The sequence below is a fragment of the Erithacus rubecula genome (assembly GCF_903797595.1).
Source record: "Erithacus rubecula genome assembly, chromosome: 5".
Taxonomy (NCBI): Eukaryota; Metazoa; Chordata; class Aves; order Passeriformes; family Muscicapidae; genus Erithacus; species Erithacus rubecula.
Genome location: NC_136687.1, coordinates 42,555,644 through 42,572,627, shown reverse-complemented (window position 1 = coordinate 42,572,627; position 16,984 = coordinate 42,555,644). Strand labels below are relative to the sequence as shown.

General features: G+C 46.9%; 1 protein-coding gene across 3 annotated transcripts; it reads right to left on the bottom strand.

The window, feature by feature from the left end:
- Positions 1-9,012: 9,012 nt before the first annotated feature.
- Positions 9,013-15,150, bottom strand: PPP1R3B (protein phosphatase 1 regulatory subunit 3B). 3 transcript variants are annotated; one of them, XM_079306926.1, is made up of 2 exons: positions 14,572-15,150; positions 9,013-12,259 (listed from the first exon to the last, which is right to left on the bottom strand). In XM_079306926.1, exons 1-2 carry the CDS (start codon positions 14,577-14,579, stop codon positions 11,368-11,370), a joined length of 900 nt encoding a protein of 299 aa, XP_079163052.1. In that variant the 5' UTR covers positions 14,580-15,150; the 3' UTR covers positions 9,013-11,367. The 3 variants fall into 3 exon arrangements, with proteins under 3 accessions (XP_079163052.1, XP_079163053.1, XP_079163054.1); XM_079306927.1 differs by having other exon boundaries at positions 14,797-15,150; XM_079306928.1 differs by having other exon boundaries at positions 15,055-15,150.
- Between the last annotated feature and the right edge of the window lie 1,834 nt (positions 15,151-16,984).

The window sequence follows — 16,984 nt, the reverse complement described above, 5'->3', positions numbered from 1 at the left end:
GGTTCAGAGGAATAACAGGCAATAAGCCCCTGTGAGAGCCACTAACCTCAGCAGATCTGGCTTAGATCTCACACAGAGAACAAATTTAAAACGTAAGCAAATAGTTTCACAAAGTCATTTGTTAGAGTAGAGCTTTAACATTAAACTGCTTTAGCTTTAAAATGGTAGAACAGCAGTTTAAGATGAGGGAATAGACAGAGAAAGGAAGGAGAGGCTATGGCATAAAGATAAACTTATTTCAAATAATTTGCATAGCTTTGAAGGATAAACAATAGATAAAATTCATGTTGACATTGCAGAAAATAGCACAGTTAACGTGAATTGGGTGGGTCAGAGTTTGTACTGCTGCATGAAGGTATTGTGAAGAGGCAGGCACTCATTTTTTGTTCAGGTTACCCATCAGCATGAGGTCAATAAGTCTTTGATGAGAAGGCAGAAAGACTGAAGAGGCTCATCTCCAAAACATTTTTCCTGGGTGAATTTCTGTCCTTAAAGAGAGTGCCAATCAAAAATAAGCTTTGATCTCAGTTGGTTTGACCTTGCATGTTAAGGGAAGTTCCCAGTCTGACCATTCAGAAGCCTCTGGCAGCCACACTCCCAAGGCCAGACTGCTGGGACCGAAGCCCTTTCATGGCAGGTGGCTCCAGTGACCCAACAGGTGCCCCACTTGACTCCCTGCACAGCCCACTCACACACAGTCAGACCAGGTTTCCTTACTGGCTCGATCCCAGATTTCCCGTAGCAGTCCAGATGCCTTGTTCCATAAGACATTATACAGTATTCCATTTACTCCTGGCACAGTAACACAGGAACACCTGGAGCTGTTGCCTTCGAGGAGGACCTCCAACAGTTGAAACTCTGGGCTTTTATACCCTCACAATCTACCTGCACACAAGTCTCTCTCTTCCTCCTGAGTTTCTGCTCCTAGCCCCCTTTTCATCTCCTTTGTTATCAAAAAGGTCAGCAGTTCCTGGCTCTTGCTGTGTCTCTCAAGTGTCCATTCACCTGGCTGGCACCACGGGTGTCTTTGTGCCTTTTGTTATCCCAAAGGTTGGCAGTTCAAGGCCCCTTGTCTCCCTGGGCTCCCACCCAGAGCTCAATTTGCATCTCAAACTGCAGTTTGCAAACCGAGCTCCTAGGACCAGATGTACTGGGTTCAAAACCAGAGGTACAAACTTCCTTCCTCAGATACCCTCCTGACATAGGTCAGCCAAGATCTGCTGTGTGCATGTTTACCTCTGGTTTAGTAATCCCAAATGGGCTGCCAGCACCCCTGCCCTTGCCTGCCAGCTGCTGAGTGGCAGTGTACAAGAAGATACAGGAACGGTCTGTGAACATGGCAAAGCAAGATGCCCACCACAGGGCTGTGTTTAATGGTTGTCTCCAGCACACCAGCATTTGGAGGGGAAACCACAAGCAGAGGCACCCAGATCCCATTTGCCACATGGATTGTTCATATCTCAATTCCAGTCCTTCATGCTATGCATGTTTCCCTTGACTCTTCCCTGTTTTTCATAGAGTATGCTGAGGCTGTTTTCCAGCATTCCAAGTGAGGAGTAATAATTTCCGTGTAGGCCACCATACCCTGAGTCCATGCTTTGTGCTGGCTTAGTGCATCCATTTCTTCTGGAAATGCTCTAGGCTAGCTGCACAGAACATGCTAAGAAAGTGATTCCAGGAGAATCAGAGTCATCACCAGAGAAAGGTACTCACAAAACTATATATTAGCAAGCTAAGCGAAGCAGGAAGGGCTGGCCATGCAGTTCCAAGAAGAGAGCTGCAGTCTGGCCAACTCTATAACTCAAGGGACCAGGAGCGGTCAAACAATGGAGCTTTTGCTAATTCTGTGGCGTGGGGCTTGTGGCACCAAGTTGGAAGCGCTCGGTGAGTCACAATGGAGAAAACAGTAAAGGTGGTACCAAATCTGCTGAATAGGGAAATGCCATCCCAAGCATTCAGAAAAGAAACTGGAAGTCCTTTCAAAGCAGCACAATGCCAGAAAAAGCCAGTCAAAAAAGGTCCCAGAGATCTAATTATAGCCTGCAATCAATGCTGCTCTTATCCATGCTGCTAATAAACATACATGAAGTGAGCAGTTGTGCTGCTCCAGGGCTTCTTGCAGTAGAAATAGCAGCTTAGTAATAACTAGTTGCCTTGCCTCATTAGGGCTCACTTTGACCTCTCCCATATTCCCAACCACTGGTGCATGCCCTTTAGAAATGCGGTTGCTGTATTCAAGGTTGTTCAGAGTGGGGTAACCAGGTCAAAGCACTGGGGAGGCTCTGGTACGCATGCACATGGCTGCATTAATGGCACATGGAGAGCTGCATGATGAGGGACAGGCCTCACAAGAGGGGCAAAATGCCACCTTCTAGAATATGAAAGAAGCCCAAAATCCTAATTGCACAGTGAAAAAAAAAAACCCTTTCAGGTGCCAGGTTATATCCAACAGCTTCCTCACAGAAAGAAAAAGAAATTATCACCCTTTTTCTTCAGGCCAGCACATGTGTGTTATCAGATTAGCTGTTAAAGTACAAGATTGTGCCAGGCAACCAACTCTTCTTTGCAAGCTCAACAGAAAATAAAACCTGTACCTATGGCTCTGGTCCAGATAACATCTATCAAGTGGAAGGAGAGGCTTCTGCTGCTGTGGAGGAGTTTTCTTCATGCACAGATGGGAGACTCCAGTGGCAGTTCTCAGGCATCTGTTTTTTCCTGGCATTTATTTTTTTCCAAACAAACAAAACACAAGCTCTGTCTTGGCCTTGAAGACTTGCAGCCTTTCACTAGGTAGTGCAGAGAAATAGATACTGGCTGCAGTGAAAATAAGGACCAGAGCCAAGAGACAGTCCCTGGTACCAGGGGGGACTGCTCTGCTGGGGTCTGACTGGGAACCAGCCTTGAAGTCACTCTAGCTTTGTCAAGGATATTCCTTTCAAAAAACATCCTAGAAGCATATGGTCTCAATTTTCACATGGTTAATGACATTTCTTCCCTGTATTGCCTGAAGAAAGTTATTTGGATGATTCATCCCCACAGTTCAAAAACTGCCCCAGTTTGGAGTGGTCTGGTTCCCTGTGGCTCTATTTACAACCCAGGTCTGCTGGGCTGCAGAGCTGCTCCATACCAAACAGAGAAAAGATCATTCTCTCCAATCAATGGGAATGTTTGAGTTACAGAGATATCTCCAGGATTCAAAATTTTCTGTTTTTATACTGCAGTTGGGAACACACCTTGGTGACTGCTCACCCATTCCTCTTAGTAGGCCACCTGCAGCTTGGAAAAATCTGGTTACTGATTCAAGCTCAGATGAGTTTGATGATTCTAGTTGTTCTCAGTGCTCCTTCGGTGCAAGTTGCTGTAAACTGCATATGATCTTTTCTTGTAAGACCATATCCAAATTTCTTCCTTCTTTGTTAAGGAAATAAAGGCAACCCACCTCTGGAATTTGGAAAGGAGGAAGCGGCCAAGCACAAACACAAGCAGCAGAGCTAAAAAGTAACATCAAAACTGAACATACAGCTGCAGGTTAGCACATGACCTCCTGTATATTTCAGAAGCAAAGAGCCTTTGCTTTTATTTGGCTGGAGATAGAGCTGGGAGGACCCTTACTTAGACCAAGTTGTACAGATTTGGCTCACAAGTCTTTCTGCTTGTGGCTGATTTTAGGAGAGTAGGCAGATTGAGTGTCAGAAAGGCAGAGTCCCTGAGGGTGGAGCTGCGAGATCCTGCTAGATGCGTGCTTTTTTTCAGACTCTAACAGATCTCTTATTTTGTTAATTGTCTTTCTCCCTTGCTCTTTCTACCCAGGATGGGGGAAGATGCTTTATCATCAGCTGATGAGTAAGTGCATTTGTTGTGCTAGAATGCCAGCATGACTCCACTTAGCAAAGAGACCACTGAAGCACAGAAGACCAAGGAGATTGATCAGGAGTGACCTGCAGCCAATTTCCAGCCCCTTGAAAAGTTAACAGGTCGCTCAAGTTAACAGATGGCTTAGAGGTGTTCAAAGGAGATGCACCTTCTCCAGTGTGGTCTTGCAGATGCAAAGTCTGGGGGTCTGAGCAGTGCTTTAATGCTGAGTGTGACCTTAATTGTATAAAGACAAAAGAAACCTGAGAGCCTCTGCTGGCTCAGCTTGGCATGATGTGCAAGCATGCTGGCATTCTTTCATCCCAGACATTGAAATGTGATGCAGGATTTTCCCAAGCTGTCTCCAGCTGCAGCTCTGATAGATTTAGCCCTTCCAGCCCTTCCAGAAAGCAAGAGCAGTGAGTGTTTCTGATATCAGGTTGTGTAACCCAGCATGAGGGGCTTGTCCCAGGCCCTACATTGTGAGACAATATTCTCCACTTAAGGAGAGAAAGCCTGATCATTGACCTGCAGATGTTTACCAGACCAGGCACTATTTCTGACTGTTTGTTGCAACTTGCCTTGCTGTTGTATTGCTGTCCTGTAAGAAAGGAAAAATTACTAAAATGCTCAGTCATTCTGCTATTAAATCACAGGAGTGCATCCCTGCTGGCTTTATGGCTCACTATTTATCAGCACTAGGCTGTTATTGCAGTGCATTTAGAAGCACTGAAATATTTGTGTGTAGATTAATTAGCTGTCTAAGAGATCTTGTTGACTACCAACTTAAAAGTTAGTATGTGTCTGCTATGATTGCTTGCACGGCTATAAAGCATTCAAGAGATAATTGTTCTAGCCTCTGAAGTGAAACTCTTCTCCTGCCGAAGCCACCACAGAGGAGCAGAGGGTTTGGTAGATTTATTTGGTTTTAGTTTGCCTCCTTTTGTGACCTGATCTGATCAGACACAGCTTCTTGGAGAAAATAAAGCTGAACTGTGGCAGTCCTCAGCCCAAGGAAGACCTGTTCCAGTATCTCCTAGCCCAGTGACCAAGTGTGCTGTTGTGCACAGAAGGTGCCACATCACCTATAGCTACCCTGGTCCCTGGCCTGCAACACCACCCATGACACATTCTGTCAAGCACATGGATAAAGAAACACTGCATTTCTGATGGTGAGTTAGATGCCAATAAATCACAGCAAGTAGGGAAATGTAGGAGAAGCAATACCTGCCAGGTGTCAAACGGAACACCATGTGAAAGAATGGTTGTGGTCATAAAACCCTCAGTGGACTGGAGAGCGGTATTATATTTCTTTCTGCAAAAGTGACTGTCTCCATCACACTGGAGTGTTACCACACAAACACTGAGAAATTACTCTCCTGCTGATAATGCTCCGGTTTTGTTCTCGCAGGGGCCATAATGATGGAAAGCAGGTGCAGGAGATCATGAGTTCCCAATTGTTAAATATTGAGTGCTGGGAGGAAAACTAGGCTCTGTTTTGCTCAGATTGGAAGGTGGGCTGTAGGTCTATTTAGGCCTTTGATTCTTTTCAGTGGGGTTTTTTCCAGCAACTTTATTGGGAATATGGCTCTACCTCTTACTGCAGGATGCCTTGGAGAATGACAAGTACCTTGCTGTATGCATATGGCAGCTGCTCCCTTGCTCCTAACTACACATATTAGGACTTAACAGCCCTTAAATATTTTTGTCCTGCAGCTGCCTACCCCACATTGGTATGCCCTGAATCTGGCCAGGAGCTGGAAGAAACCAGGTGCTTTGGCAAGACTACAACATTGTGCAGAGTCCTTTGATTCCTGAGGACCGTGTCTTTTCCCCTAGGAGAGCAGTGCAGCCCTTTGTCAGGGTAGAGAGATATGGTGGCATCTCTATCATTGAGTTCATCCACATGGGTGAGGCCTTGAGTGATCGCAGTCAGCTATGAGAGTGGTTGTTTTGCTTGAAGTAGACATCTTAAAGACTTCCTCCCACTTGAGCCTGTCAAGTATTCATTAGGTGGAAGACATCACCACAATCTCAAGATTCTCACACCAGAAATAGAGGAAACTATAAAAGCATTTATGCATATTTCACCCTCTTCTTATGCTTTTTAAACATATTTCTCCTGAGTAACAGAGTTTGAGCCTTCCCTCCTCCTGAGACTGCATAGCAGCATGAGAGCAGAGAAGATATCTGTGACTAATGCAATGGCTGGAAGGGCTTATCCATATTCCATTCCAGGAGCCAAAGTATTTAAACTGGTGACTGGTCTGACTTATCTGCACCAAAGAAACAGGCCAGCTGCAATTATTTTTCCACAAAGACTCCCTTTCTATTTCTTTAAGCCTTGTGTATATGCCAACAACCAGTCTTTAAAGACAGCTAACAGTTTGGCAGGGTACCCCTCCAAAGGAGAGGAAAAAGACAGGCTAGGCAAAGCAGCAGAACCTTGCTGGGTCAGAGCTGCTGGTTTGAAGCTTAGTTACATCAAAAAAACCCCAGGGACATAAATATTGTTCATTTCAATAATTTAGAGCCAGCTGAACTGCCCAGTAGGAACGTCTGTGGAAACACCAGAGGAATTTGGGAGCATCACAACCCAGCCCCATGCTGCTGGCTTTTTGGCAAAGCTCTGTGCTGTTCCCAGGGGTAGAAGGTGCTCTTGGTGGTGCTGGGAGCTGTGTCCTTACATAGTCTTCTCCCACTACACACAAGTGCCTTCCCTGCCCCTTGTGACCACACTCAAGCTTGTGGAAGACATTTTGAAATCAAGCTGCTGCTTGAGTCTGGTGATGGCTACACTGGAGACAGCATCAGGGTCTGTAAGAGAGAAAAGGGCAGGGAGACACTATAGAGAAACAGGGAACCCCACGGGACAAGCCGGAACTTAAGCCCCATTTGTTCCATACCAAGCGATCAAAAGACTTTCTCCCAAAAACACACAGTCTCAGTCTCATTTGCTGCTGATTTGTGGAGAGGAAACTGAAGAACAGTTGACTGTTTTTGGGAAATGACATGCCCTAGCTTTCTCCCTTCTTATGCTACTTTCTGGTTTCAAGGCAGATATGTTCCAAAGATTACTCTCCAGTGCAAGCACCTCTGAGAGCTACACTTAAAATCAAGGTAAAGGTTGGTCCAGCAACAAAGTACTATCTGGACACATTTACACTCCATGATTTGGAAGAGACATGTCCCTCTGCATACGATCTCATTCTGGGCAGTTTTCCCCCAGAGCATCTCCACATGGGTCCCCCTGGCAAACACCTGAAGCAAGAACGTGGGGTGCTTACACAACATTTTGGACCCTGCTCTGCCAGGATGCATGTGCAGGTAGCCTACATCCTGCCTTTGCCACTGTACCCAGGACCTGCAATCCAGTGTGCTCTAGAGGCTGCTGTGACAGCAGTGGCTCAGCAGAGCTGTTTTCCTCTAGGAAAGCATCCCCAGGCTAATGGGAGATTGGCAAAGGGAGGTAGATGTGGAGCAGGGGAATAATTGCCCTCCTCTCCTTTACCAAACTGTCCCCAGAACACAAACTTTGAAAACCTGAACCTCCAAACATATCCAAGATTAACATGATAACACAGCTTAGTTATCTCTAACCAGAGGTAGCACCAAAATCCCTCAGGATACAGAGGCTTGGGAACTTCAGAGAAAAGTGATTGCGGGAGGGGGTGAAATGGCATGACCATTCTAAGAAATATTTGTATATTAACCAACAAGTACACAATCATACCTGTCACCAAGGGCTTTATGAATGCAGCAATTGCAATATCTATATCATCTAGCATATAACACCTGAGCATTAGGGAGAAACTCCAGAGATGAGTTATTCTGGCCCTTCTAATGTTGAACCATCTCCTCAGCTACTCTAGATGGCTTGGACTTCCCTTATGCCCTAAAACTAAAATTGCCCTTGCATGGGGTTTTCAGCCACCTAGCTGTTACAGGAAATGTGTGGCAGCAGTTCTCATTCATGAGCTTGGTTCAGCATTCAGACATGAAAAAAAGCCCTGGACAACCCATTCCAATCACCTGAGGCAGGGCACAAATACCACTTATTTTTTCTTTTTTTAATGCAGACAGAAAATCAATCCAATTGCCTTTTAATAGAGACCTGTGTTGTACACTTGATTAAAAGAACTGCATTGGTTAAAAAAAGTCATCTTTTGACAACAGGAGACTTGGAAAGAGCCACAGTCAGAAGGTATTTGGTTTTATTTTAGTATAGAGCAAAGGCCAAGCTCACTCTCTGCAAAGCTTTGCAGCAAGATGGGAAGCACTGCCTACAGAGCCACTCAAACTAGCACACACCAAGACAAACACTTCTTCCTACCCTTGCCCCACAGCTTTCCAGCTTACCTTATCTATAAGCTGCAAATCCCACCCAACTCAGTAGTTGTTTGGAATACAACACCTTCATAGCATCACCGAGGCTCAATCTTTGACATGAAAGCCAGGTCAAATGTCAAAACTAGCCCTGGCATTTGCACCAGCTGTTTTCTTTCTGCAAAGAGAAAGTTTCCTGATAGTGCTTCTTACTGTAGTGATAGCAGAGATAATTACATGGATGTAAAAAAGGGTCTAACTTTCATTTGATCCTGGTATTAGAAAAGAGCCTGCCCCCTCTTCTGCAATACCTCTCCAAGCATCCATCACAGCACAGTACACAGACAGAGAGTAAAGCACTAATTCCAGATCAAGCCTGGGTGGGGGAAGGGGAAAACTGAGATTGACTCAAAAGCTGAGAAACCCGAAAAGGCTGTTCCTAGCACTGCAAGCAAGGGAAGAGTGAAGAGTACTTCGGGAACACAGTGATTAGTGAAGAAACCTAGGAGCACAGAGACAGGGATCAGGGCTCCTTCCATTCCAGGGCTGCAGAGGCAATTAAAGTATTTGTGTTGGCAGGAAGGCAGCAGAAATAGGCAGCTCTTTCCCGTTTCGGGCAGCAGAATTCAGAGTGGATGTGTGCTCCTCCCTACCAATGGCCCCTTACAGGAAATTTGGACTCGTGTCCAAATTACCTCCCTAGACCCATGGGTGCTTAAATAAGATACACAGACAACATTTTTTTTCCACCTTTATTTTAACAATTAGACTAAAACAGCCATATTTTTAAAAGAGTCATTACATAGCAATTATAAAGTGCATTTTCCACTTGAATGTTGTGTACAAAAATATATTTTAAAAACAATCATGCAAAACATCCTACAAGGCACTTCCAGGCATAGAGCAAGGAGAGGAACTACCTCACTTCTATGTTCACACTGGGAATGAAAAAAGGGAAAGGCCACAAGTAGTATTTTTAAACTGCTATTGATCAAATAGTCAGTTCCCAATATAGCTTTCACTTATGGCACTGCTCTTCTAGCTTATCTTCCACATTCCTCCCTAAGTACACCCAATGGACAGCCTGTAAGAAAACAAGCCTGCAAGGAGATATCACCATCCATACCACCCCACACTCACATGCTTTGTTTTGACTCACAAACAGCTGTCCATAGGCACAAGAACGTGCCAGGAGAACACGGCTTTTCTACAGTCAGTGTCTTACAACGTCAACACCATACACTAAATAAATAGAAAGCATCAGTGTGATTCAAACTTGCTTTAAGTTTAAAACCAAGCCAAGCTAGGCAACAGTCCCTTCTAGAGAAACCAGATGCAGGCTCTAAGGGCTGACTTGGGAAGCTGTTTGAACAGAGGAACCAAAACTGATAAGCTCTGAGCTAGGAAGCAATTCACTACCTTGATTAAGTGATCAGGCACACTGAAGACGCATACTGATTCTGTATTTTGAAAAAGCAGCAGTTGAAGGCCAGCTATTCTTCCTTCAAACTCCTGTCCCTTTTGATATCTGAGAGTGATCCGAGTATCCCTTCTAGGTTAGGGTAAAACACCTTCTAAGTGTTTATACAGTAGTCTCCAGAATTAAAAGCTATGTTAACAAAGTTGCTTCTCTCCATTACATCCACAGGCTGCCAGAGTCACCCAAAATTATATAAAGCTTATGCACTAGAAAAAGAAGTATTCCCTTGACCTCTATTTCTACAAACTGTTCAGCACTCTCTCTTCAAGCTGAGGGATTAAATTAATTCCGCTCCAAGAAGGTCTGCGAGGCTGTTTGGCTTTGCCAAGCTCACCACCTCAACACACATACAGAAGACAAGCCACCTCTTTAATTGTGGGATGGCTTACATCTGATTTGTCTCACATGCAGAGGTGCTGTCAGGATAACCCCACATCTCACTCTCCTCAAGGCTAGTTCTTTACATAGGTGGGATGAGCCACTTTTCATGGTCAGAGATGCAAAGTCTGGGCATCTGCAGGTCACACTGGCAGATACTACTCCAGCAGCAAGGGAAGACCAGCACATTCATCCAGGACAGCCACAGCACCCTCACATGCAAGCAGTGCTATGCCTTTATCTCTCAAGCAGTCTATGGCACAGAGTAACAAACTATTACCAGATCTTAAAAGCAACATCAGTTCCAAAGCATTTCATCCCACATTGCTGGGATTGCACATACCACTCCTTTCTCAGTCAAGGCACTTCCACCACAGTAGGTACACAACAGCCACCTTACTGTACAGGACACAGCATAGACAGCCATGGGGTCTGTTTGCATTTAGCTCCTGCAACACCTTAGCAGAGTCTCCTGCACAGGACCCTGGGCTCCAGCTGGACAAAACTCTGGTTTACAGTCCACAGGAGAATGAAATGCATTTTCAGGGTCCAGCAGAGCCAACTTCAGACATCCATCAAAGCGGGGGGAAAAAAGTATCATTGATCACTTGTGATTAGGGAAACAGGAGGGTTTTGAAGAAGACAGTCAAGGATGTCAATCCACAGCTGCAACACCAGTGGTATGAGAGATTTTCAAGCTCATCTGATGTAACAACCTGTGACTGAGCATATCAGATCAGATCTCCTCCCACGGGTGTATCTCCTAATACAGCAGGCTGTAGGACCACACTTCCTGTCATCACATTGCATTTCACTTCCAAAACATGCTTTGTGCCTCACTAGTAGGAAGGGCCTCAGTACAAGGATATGTGCAAAGAGAGGACTCCATTCCCAGCAATCCAACCACACTATTTCCTGACAGGCACAGCCTGGCTTTTCAAGGAGAGCCCTGCAGCTGTAGTAGAGCCCACTAACAATATAATACTAGGACATATTGTGAAAGAGCCTTTTAATACTAGGCAGGCAATACAAAGCAGCCACACTACACAGCTTGAACAGGCTAAGCACTGTAGTGTTTCCCTGGACAATGGCATCTTTACTGAAGAGGAAGAAGTGCTGAAGAGACATGAGTGATCCCTGGTCCTCTGATCATCTGGAGAGCCAGATTTGCTTCTCTGACTATAAGCTCCCTGCCACACTGCACATTTGGTTTTGGGAGGCTTATGCTAAGCTACACAGAGCCATACTTCTTCCACCTATTCATACATCTATGTTCAGACCAGGCCCAAGGCTGCAGACACACCAGCAACAGTTAGTCAGCCTGTCCTTTGTCAATAGTAGGGCCCAAGCTTCTCATAGCCTGAATAACTGGGCCACTCAGGAAATAGGCCATAGGAGCACCGAGGGCTCCCAAACTGGTCAAATGCACTGCCAAAGTCAGGAGCCTGTGGGGGATGGACAGCTTCCTGGGCAGACCTCAGTTCTGACCGTACAATCCTGTAATTTGTGCCTCTGTTGTTGTCCCAGTACACCCTCCCATTGCACTCAAAGGAAATGGCAAACTCAACTCTTTCATGTGATTGAATTCCCTCAGGCAAGCTGATGTCAAAAGAAAACGTGTCCTGATCTGACCCTCCGTACATATCCTTGACATACTGGCATGGGTAATCTAAAAAGCTTTTCCATGTATCAAATGTCATCCGGATCTTCACTGTCTTTTCAAAAGCGAGGTTCTTCACCTTCACTGTTCCCACAATAGATTTTTCCTTTAGCATACAGTTTTCCAGACAGACACAGTCTGTCTGAAGGCGGTTTCTGAAGTCCAGGTAGTCTACAGAGGGCTGAATAAAATCCAGGACAAAGTTGTCTTTCTCCACTGTTGTCAGACCCACAATGTTGTCTATCAACTCTGTGATGTTGAAAGGAATATCTAGAGGATCTTCAAACTCTGAGAAGACCTTCACCATTGTCAGAGCAAAGCCTCTGCTATCTGCAAATGACACCCTCTTCTTTGCTTTGTTGTGTGTGAAGGAGTTTGCTGCCTCTTCTGGCCCATTCAGTGCAGTCTTGTTGCTCAGCTGGATGCAGGGCCTCAGTGGCTTGCTTGTTTTTGGAGCAATTTTGCAGGCACACTTCTCTCTTCGCAAGGGTGAAGAGCACAGGTACAGTTGCATTGCGACGTCCACAGCCATTGCTTGCTTATGAGGGAAATAGTCTAATACTCTGAAAGATGAGAAGAAGGGTCAGTTGATGCCACAAAAGCACTTTAATACTAATTCTGTCAGAGTTGAAATATCACCTCCCCCCAGCCATCCCAAATAAGCTTGTATCTTAATTAAGGGCAGGTATTTGCATGGTGTGATTTACAGACATGGTGAGAAACACTACAGAAGTGGCAGGACCAGAGTCTGTTGTGCCCTTGAACAGCTGTTCCAACTGCTACAGGGACAGAGTTGCCCTTTGAAGGTGCATACGAAGACATTGTCCTACTAAGCTAGCAACAGCAGGCTCCAGAGCATTTGCAATCCAAAGCAAAGCCCATGGCTCAGTCCTGCCAATGCTCATAAAACCCCTAGATTATCAAATTTCAATGCTATGTAAAGCAGTATTCCTGCCGTGCTTTCCCTCCAGGGGAGATTCTCCCCAGGGCTTAACAAGCTTTTGTAGGAATAGGAACTCAGTTTGTAACAAGCTGCCATACACAACTGACTTCACCTTTCATAAAACGCTAAATGTCAGCAAAAATGCACTCATTCAGTTGAACTACACACTTTGCTGTCCCCCAGAACTGCTCCATCCACAGAGCCTCCAAGTAGTATCGTAAAGATAGCAACAGTCTGACACAGCAGCAGGGCACAAGCTTAGCCAATACTGCTCTGGAGCTTTCTCCCTTCTACTCCACTTTAAAACAAACATCAGCTCAGAAGGCACATCAGCGAGTTTTACCTCCAGGACAGAGTCTGCACTTGAAGCCTCCACAGGGTTTGTGCTAAGCCCCTGGAAAACATTCATACAGGCACAGGGCTCTGCCACACACAACTCACCTACCTGAGATTCACTGAGGTTTTGGAAGAAAGCCCTGCTCGCAAAAGGCACAGGCCATGTGCCCCTCCACTACGGCCTCTCCTCCAGCACCCAGCCCATTCCTCCAGGGATACAGCACCATCTTTCTCTCCATGTATCCAATGTAGGGCACTTTGCCACATGTAGCCCCAGATGGAGTTGACTGCAGCCAGGCAGCCCCCAGAACACTGCACCTATTGCTCCTGCCCTTACACTGACATCCAGATGGATGTTTTTGGCAGACTCTCTTTGGCCTGGCTCTGGATAAACTGCTGCATGGATTTATCACACACATCCCCCTTAAGTCAACTGTATTGCAGCTAACTTTAAATACAGTATTTACTTAATAAATATCCTGCTTGGCTGCAGGCCAGGGTCCAAAGCTGCTCTCAACATACAGAGAGGGATGAGGCAGCAACAGTAGCTGTGACCAATGGCCTTGTGATGCAGCAGAGTTCTAGCTGCCAAAGCCATGCACAGCCAGCTCTTAGTACTTGACTTCTGCTTCCACGCCAATAAAAAGCAAGAGCCATACTCTCCAATTCAGTACTTTATCTCCCCACCCTGTAACACCAACACAGCAGCTCTGAGCAGGCTTTCACAGCATCCACTCAGCAAGAGTATCTGTTTATTCAGAGCACATGTGTGAAGGCTTTCATCCCAACACAGTCACCAGCCAACTCCTTCTGCAGCACCGCTTTTCAGCTCAAAGGCAGTTGCACAAGACACCTCAGATCCACCTGTCTGCTAACACTATTCTGTTCATTGATACCTGGTTCTGCCAAGTTTTTGTTTATATACTCCTTATCAATGTCATTTCCTCCTCTAAATTAACATAGCTTCCAATGCTTCCTCTCTTACTTGGGTAAGTTTCATCTGCATTGCATCTTTTACCAGGAAAATTTATGCAGCTGAATCCCTGTAATTTCTGAGAAGTCAGGTTTCATAGTAAGCCTTGGTTATTCAGTTTTAAAATGCAGAGGCATAAAATACCCAGCCCAGCCACATAACATGGAGTTTTTTCCAAGCTAAAAAACACAGCAAGAGCTTTTCATAACCAACTTTAAGAGTGAGCCCTGTGATTTTATGAATAGCCAGTTCAATCGATATCCTAGACACTTCTTGCACTGGAGAGTCTGCTGATACCTAGCTCTCAGCCAGATACAGGTTTCCCCTTTTGGGGCTGAGGAGGGTTGTCTTGAACTTCAGATGCTTCAAAGGCGGGAATACAGTTCGGAGAGCTCATTCAAGAAATGAAGCTCCAGGAAGCAAAAAGTGCAAGGCAGGGAACCCAATGCAGGTACAGGAGCCAATTCCTTTCCCACACCCCTCAAAAGGAGAACAAACTTGACTCTGCCTCTAGCTTCTTCCGGAAGCTTTACCCTAGCCAGAAAAGGATGTCTGCCCCCACGCATTCCTCCCGCCTGTCATTCTACAAAGGAGATTTAAGCCAGAGCCAAGCAATTACTTACATCTCCATTATCGAACCCCTTCGGCTGCTTCCTCTCTGCTTCCCAAGCTACTTGGGGACAGGTGACCCCTTGCACAGGGCTGGGCGTGCGGCATTTGCCGAGCCAAAGTTCGCAGCGGTGACACACTGCCGTGACAAGGCTGAAGTAGCGCACGGACGCACAGCACCCCCTCCTCCTCCCCGATCCAGGGCAGGCCGGGCCGCCCCGTGGGCACAGCCCGCTTACCACAGGAGCCCGCCCGGGCGGTGTTTACTCGCTACAGCCCACCCCCTCCGCAACACCAGCCAGGCCGCGCCACCCAGACCCGGGAGAGGCAGTAGAAGAGAGCCCCGCGGTGGGGCAGCCCCGCCGCGCCAGGGCTACCGTTCCCAGCTCAGCCGGAGGACTGCAGGAGCCAAGCCGCAGGATCCCGTTTTCCCCCAGGAACGGCACCGCGGCGGGGAGCGCCACAACCGCCCCCGCACACACGAGGAGGCTGTGAACCTGGGCAGAGGAAGGTAAAGGGGAGGAGCAGCATCAGGGTCGCGGCGGGCGGGGCCGGCACGCCCGTACCTAGTACAGGGCACTCGGCTGATCCGGCTGCACTCCCTCATACCGGGCGGGCCCCTGCGCCGACCTCTTAAGGGCGCCAGGCCCCGCCCCACTAAGATGTAGCCAATCAGCGCGCTCCGAGCGCGGCCGCCCGGCACACGAGGGGGCGGGACCGATCCGGTTGGCCAGCGGGTTCTGGGGGACCTCGCAAGGACTGGGGTCCTGCCTGTCGGGGGCGCTCCCTGTGCAGCGCCCGGGCTCCCGCGTGGGGGTACCTCGCCGAGCAGCGCCGGCACTCCCTCCGCGGCTGGGCAGGCTCATTGTGGTAGAAGTGACAAGCTCAGTCTCAGGTGTCGGCTACCCCCAGCCCCTCACTATCTGTCGGTTCCTGCGCCACGTTGCTGTCCCTGTGTGTCCAGAATCACAGAATCAATTTGGCTGGAAAAGACCTCTGAGATCATTGAGTCTAACCTATGTCTGTGAACCATGATGTCAACTAAACCATAGCACTATATGCCAGGTCCAGTCTTTCCTTGAACACCTTGGGACAGGTGTCTCCACCAACTCCCTGGGTAGCCTATTCCAAAGTCTAACCACCCTTTCTGTGAATAAATTCTTTCTAATGTCTAACCTAAACCTCTCCTGCTGCAGCTTCAGACTATGTCCTCTTGTCCTGTCACTGGTTACCTGGGAGAAGAGGCTCCTTTCAGGTACCTGTAGATAGTTATTGCGATCTCCCCTGAGCCTTCTTTTCTCTAGACTGAACACCCCCAGCTCCTTCAGCCGTTCCTCAAAGAACTTGTGTTCCAGACCCATCACCTGCCTTGTTGCCCTTCTCTGGACCTGCTCCAGCACCCCAGTGTCCTTCCTGAATTGAGGGGCCAAAACTGAGAAGGGCAGAGTTGGCTTTCCAGGTGCCACAAGTAAGCAGCTAAACCGATGGGAATGTGCTCTTGAGAAAAGCCTTTCTGGGACACCAATCTACCTGTCTGAGCTGGCTCAGGGTGTTTGGGTGCTCAGGGCCAGATGGAGAGGAGCGTAAATCTCACATGTCTTGTGGCCACACTGCCAGGGCTGTGCCTGCCCTGGGTAGAAATCTCCAGGGGATACTAAAAAATCTGCCTTCCAGATTTATGATGTGCAATGGAAAAACATACCTTTTTTTTTTTGTCAATGTGGCTTCTATCCATGAAGAAAAAATTACCAACAAGGGCCTGGCTGGAAAAGAGATCAGCTCCATGGGAATTCCTATGAAGATATGTGCAGAGCTGAAAAGGTGCTTCCAGCATCCTGAAAACATCTGCCAGGTGAGTTGATGCTCTGTCATAGACCCCACTGCTTTGCAGGGCCAGCTGGGCCAAGGAGTCTTCCCAAGTGTCCTCCCATCTCCAGTGCCCATTTCTGTTCCTTTGGGCTGATCTTGAGTCCATGTCAGCATAGAGCCCAGTGTCTTCAATAATTTGGAAAGTGTGAATGGAAGTGGCCTCCCTGTCAGGACAGTGGTTCTGTGGACAAATGCCATCTCCATGGGAAAGCAGCAGAGGCTGTAAAGCCTGCTGGAAGGTAGGGATGGTGCATTTACCTTCTCCCCATGGTAGCAGTGGGGATACTTTTTGTGCCATATCTGGCCTCTAACTGCACAGCTGCAAGCAATTATGCTCTCTCTCACCTTCCTTACAAAGCAGAAAAGCAGAATTGAAGTGTCAACATTTGTTTACCATTAACTTGTGGAAACACAGACAGCTATTGCTAAAGTTGGAGACTTCCTGCTGGAAGCTGCCATTTAATAGACTTATTGTTCTGCAAGGAAAAATGGTTTTGTTGGGGGAAGAATGCTTTTTTGTTTCATAAACTCTTTTTTAATAAAAGTAATGGTAGTATT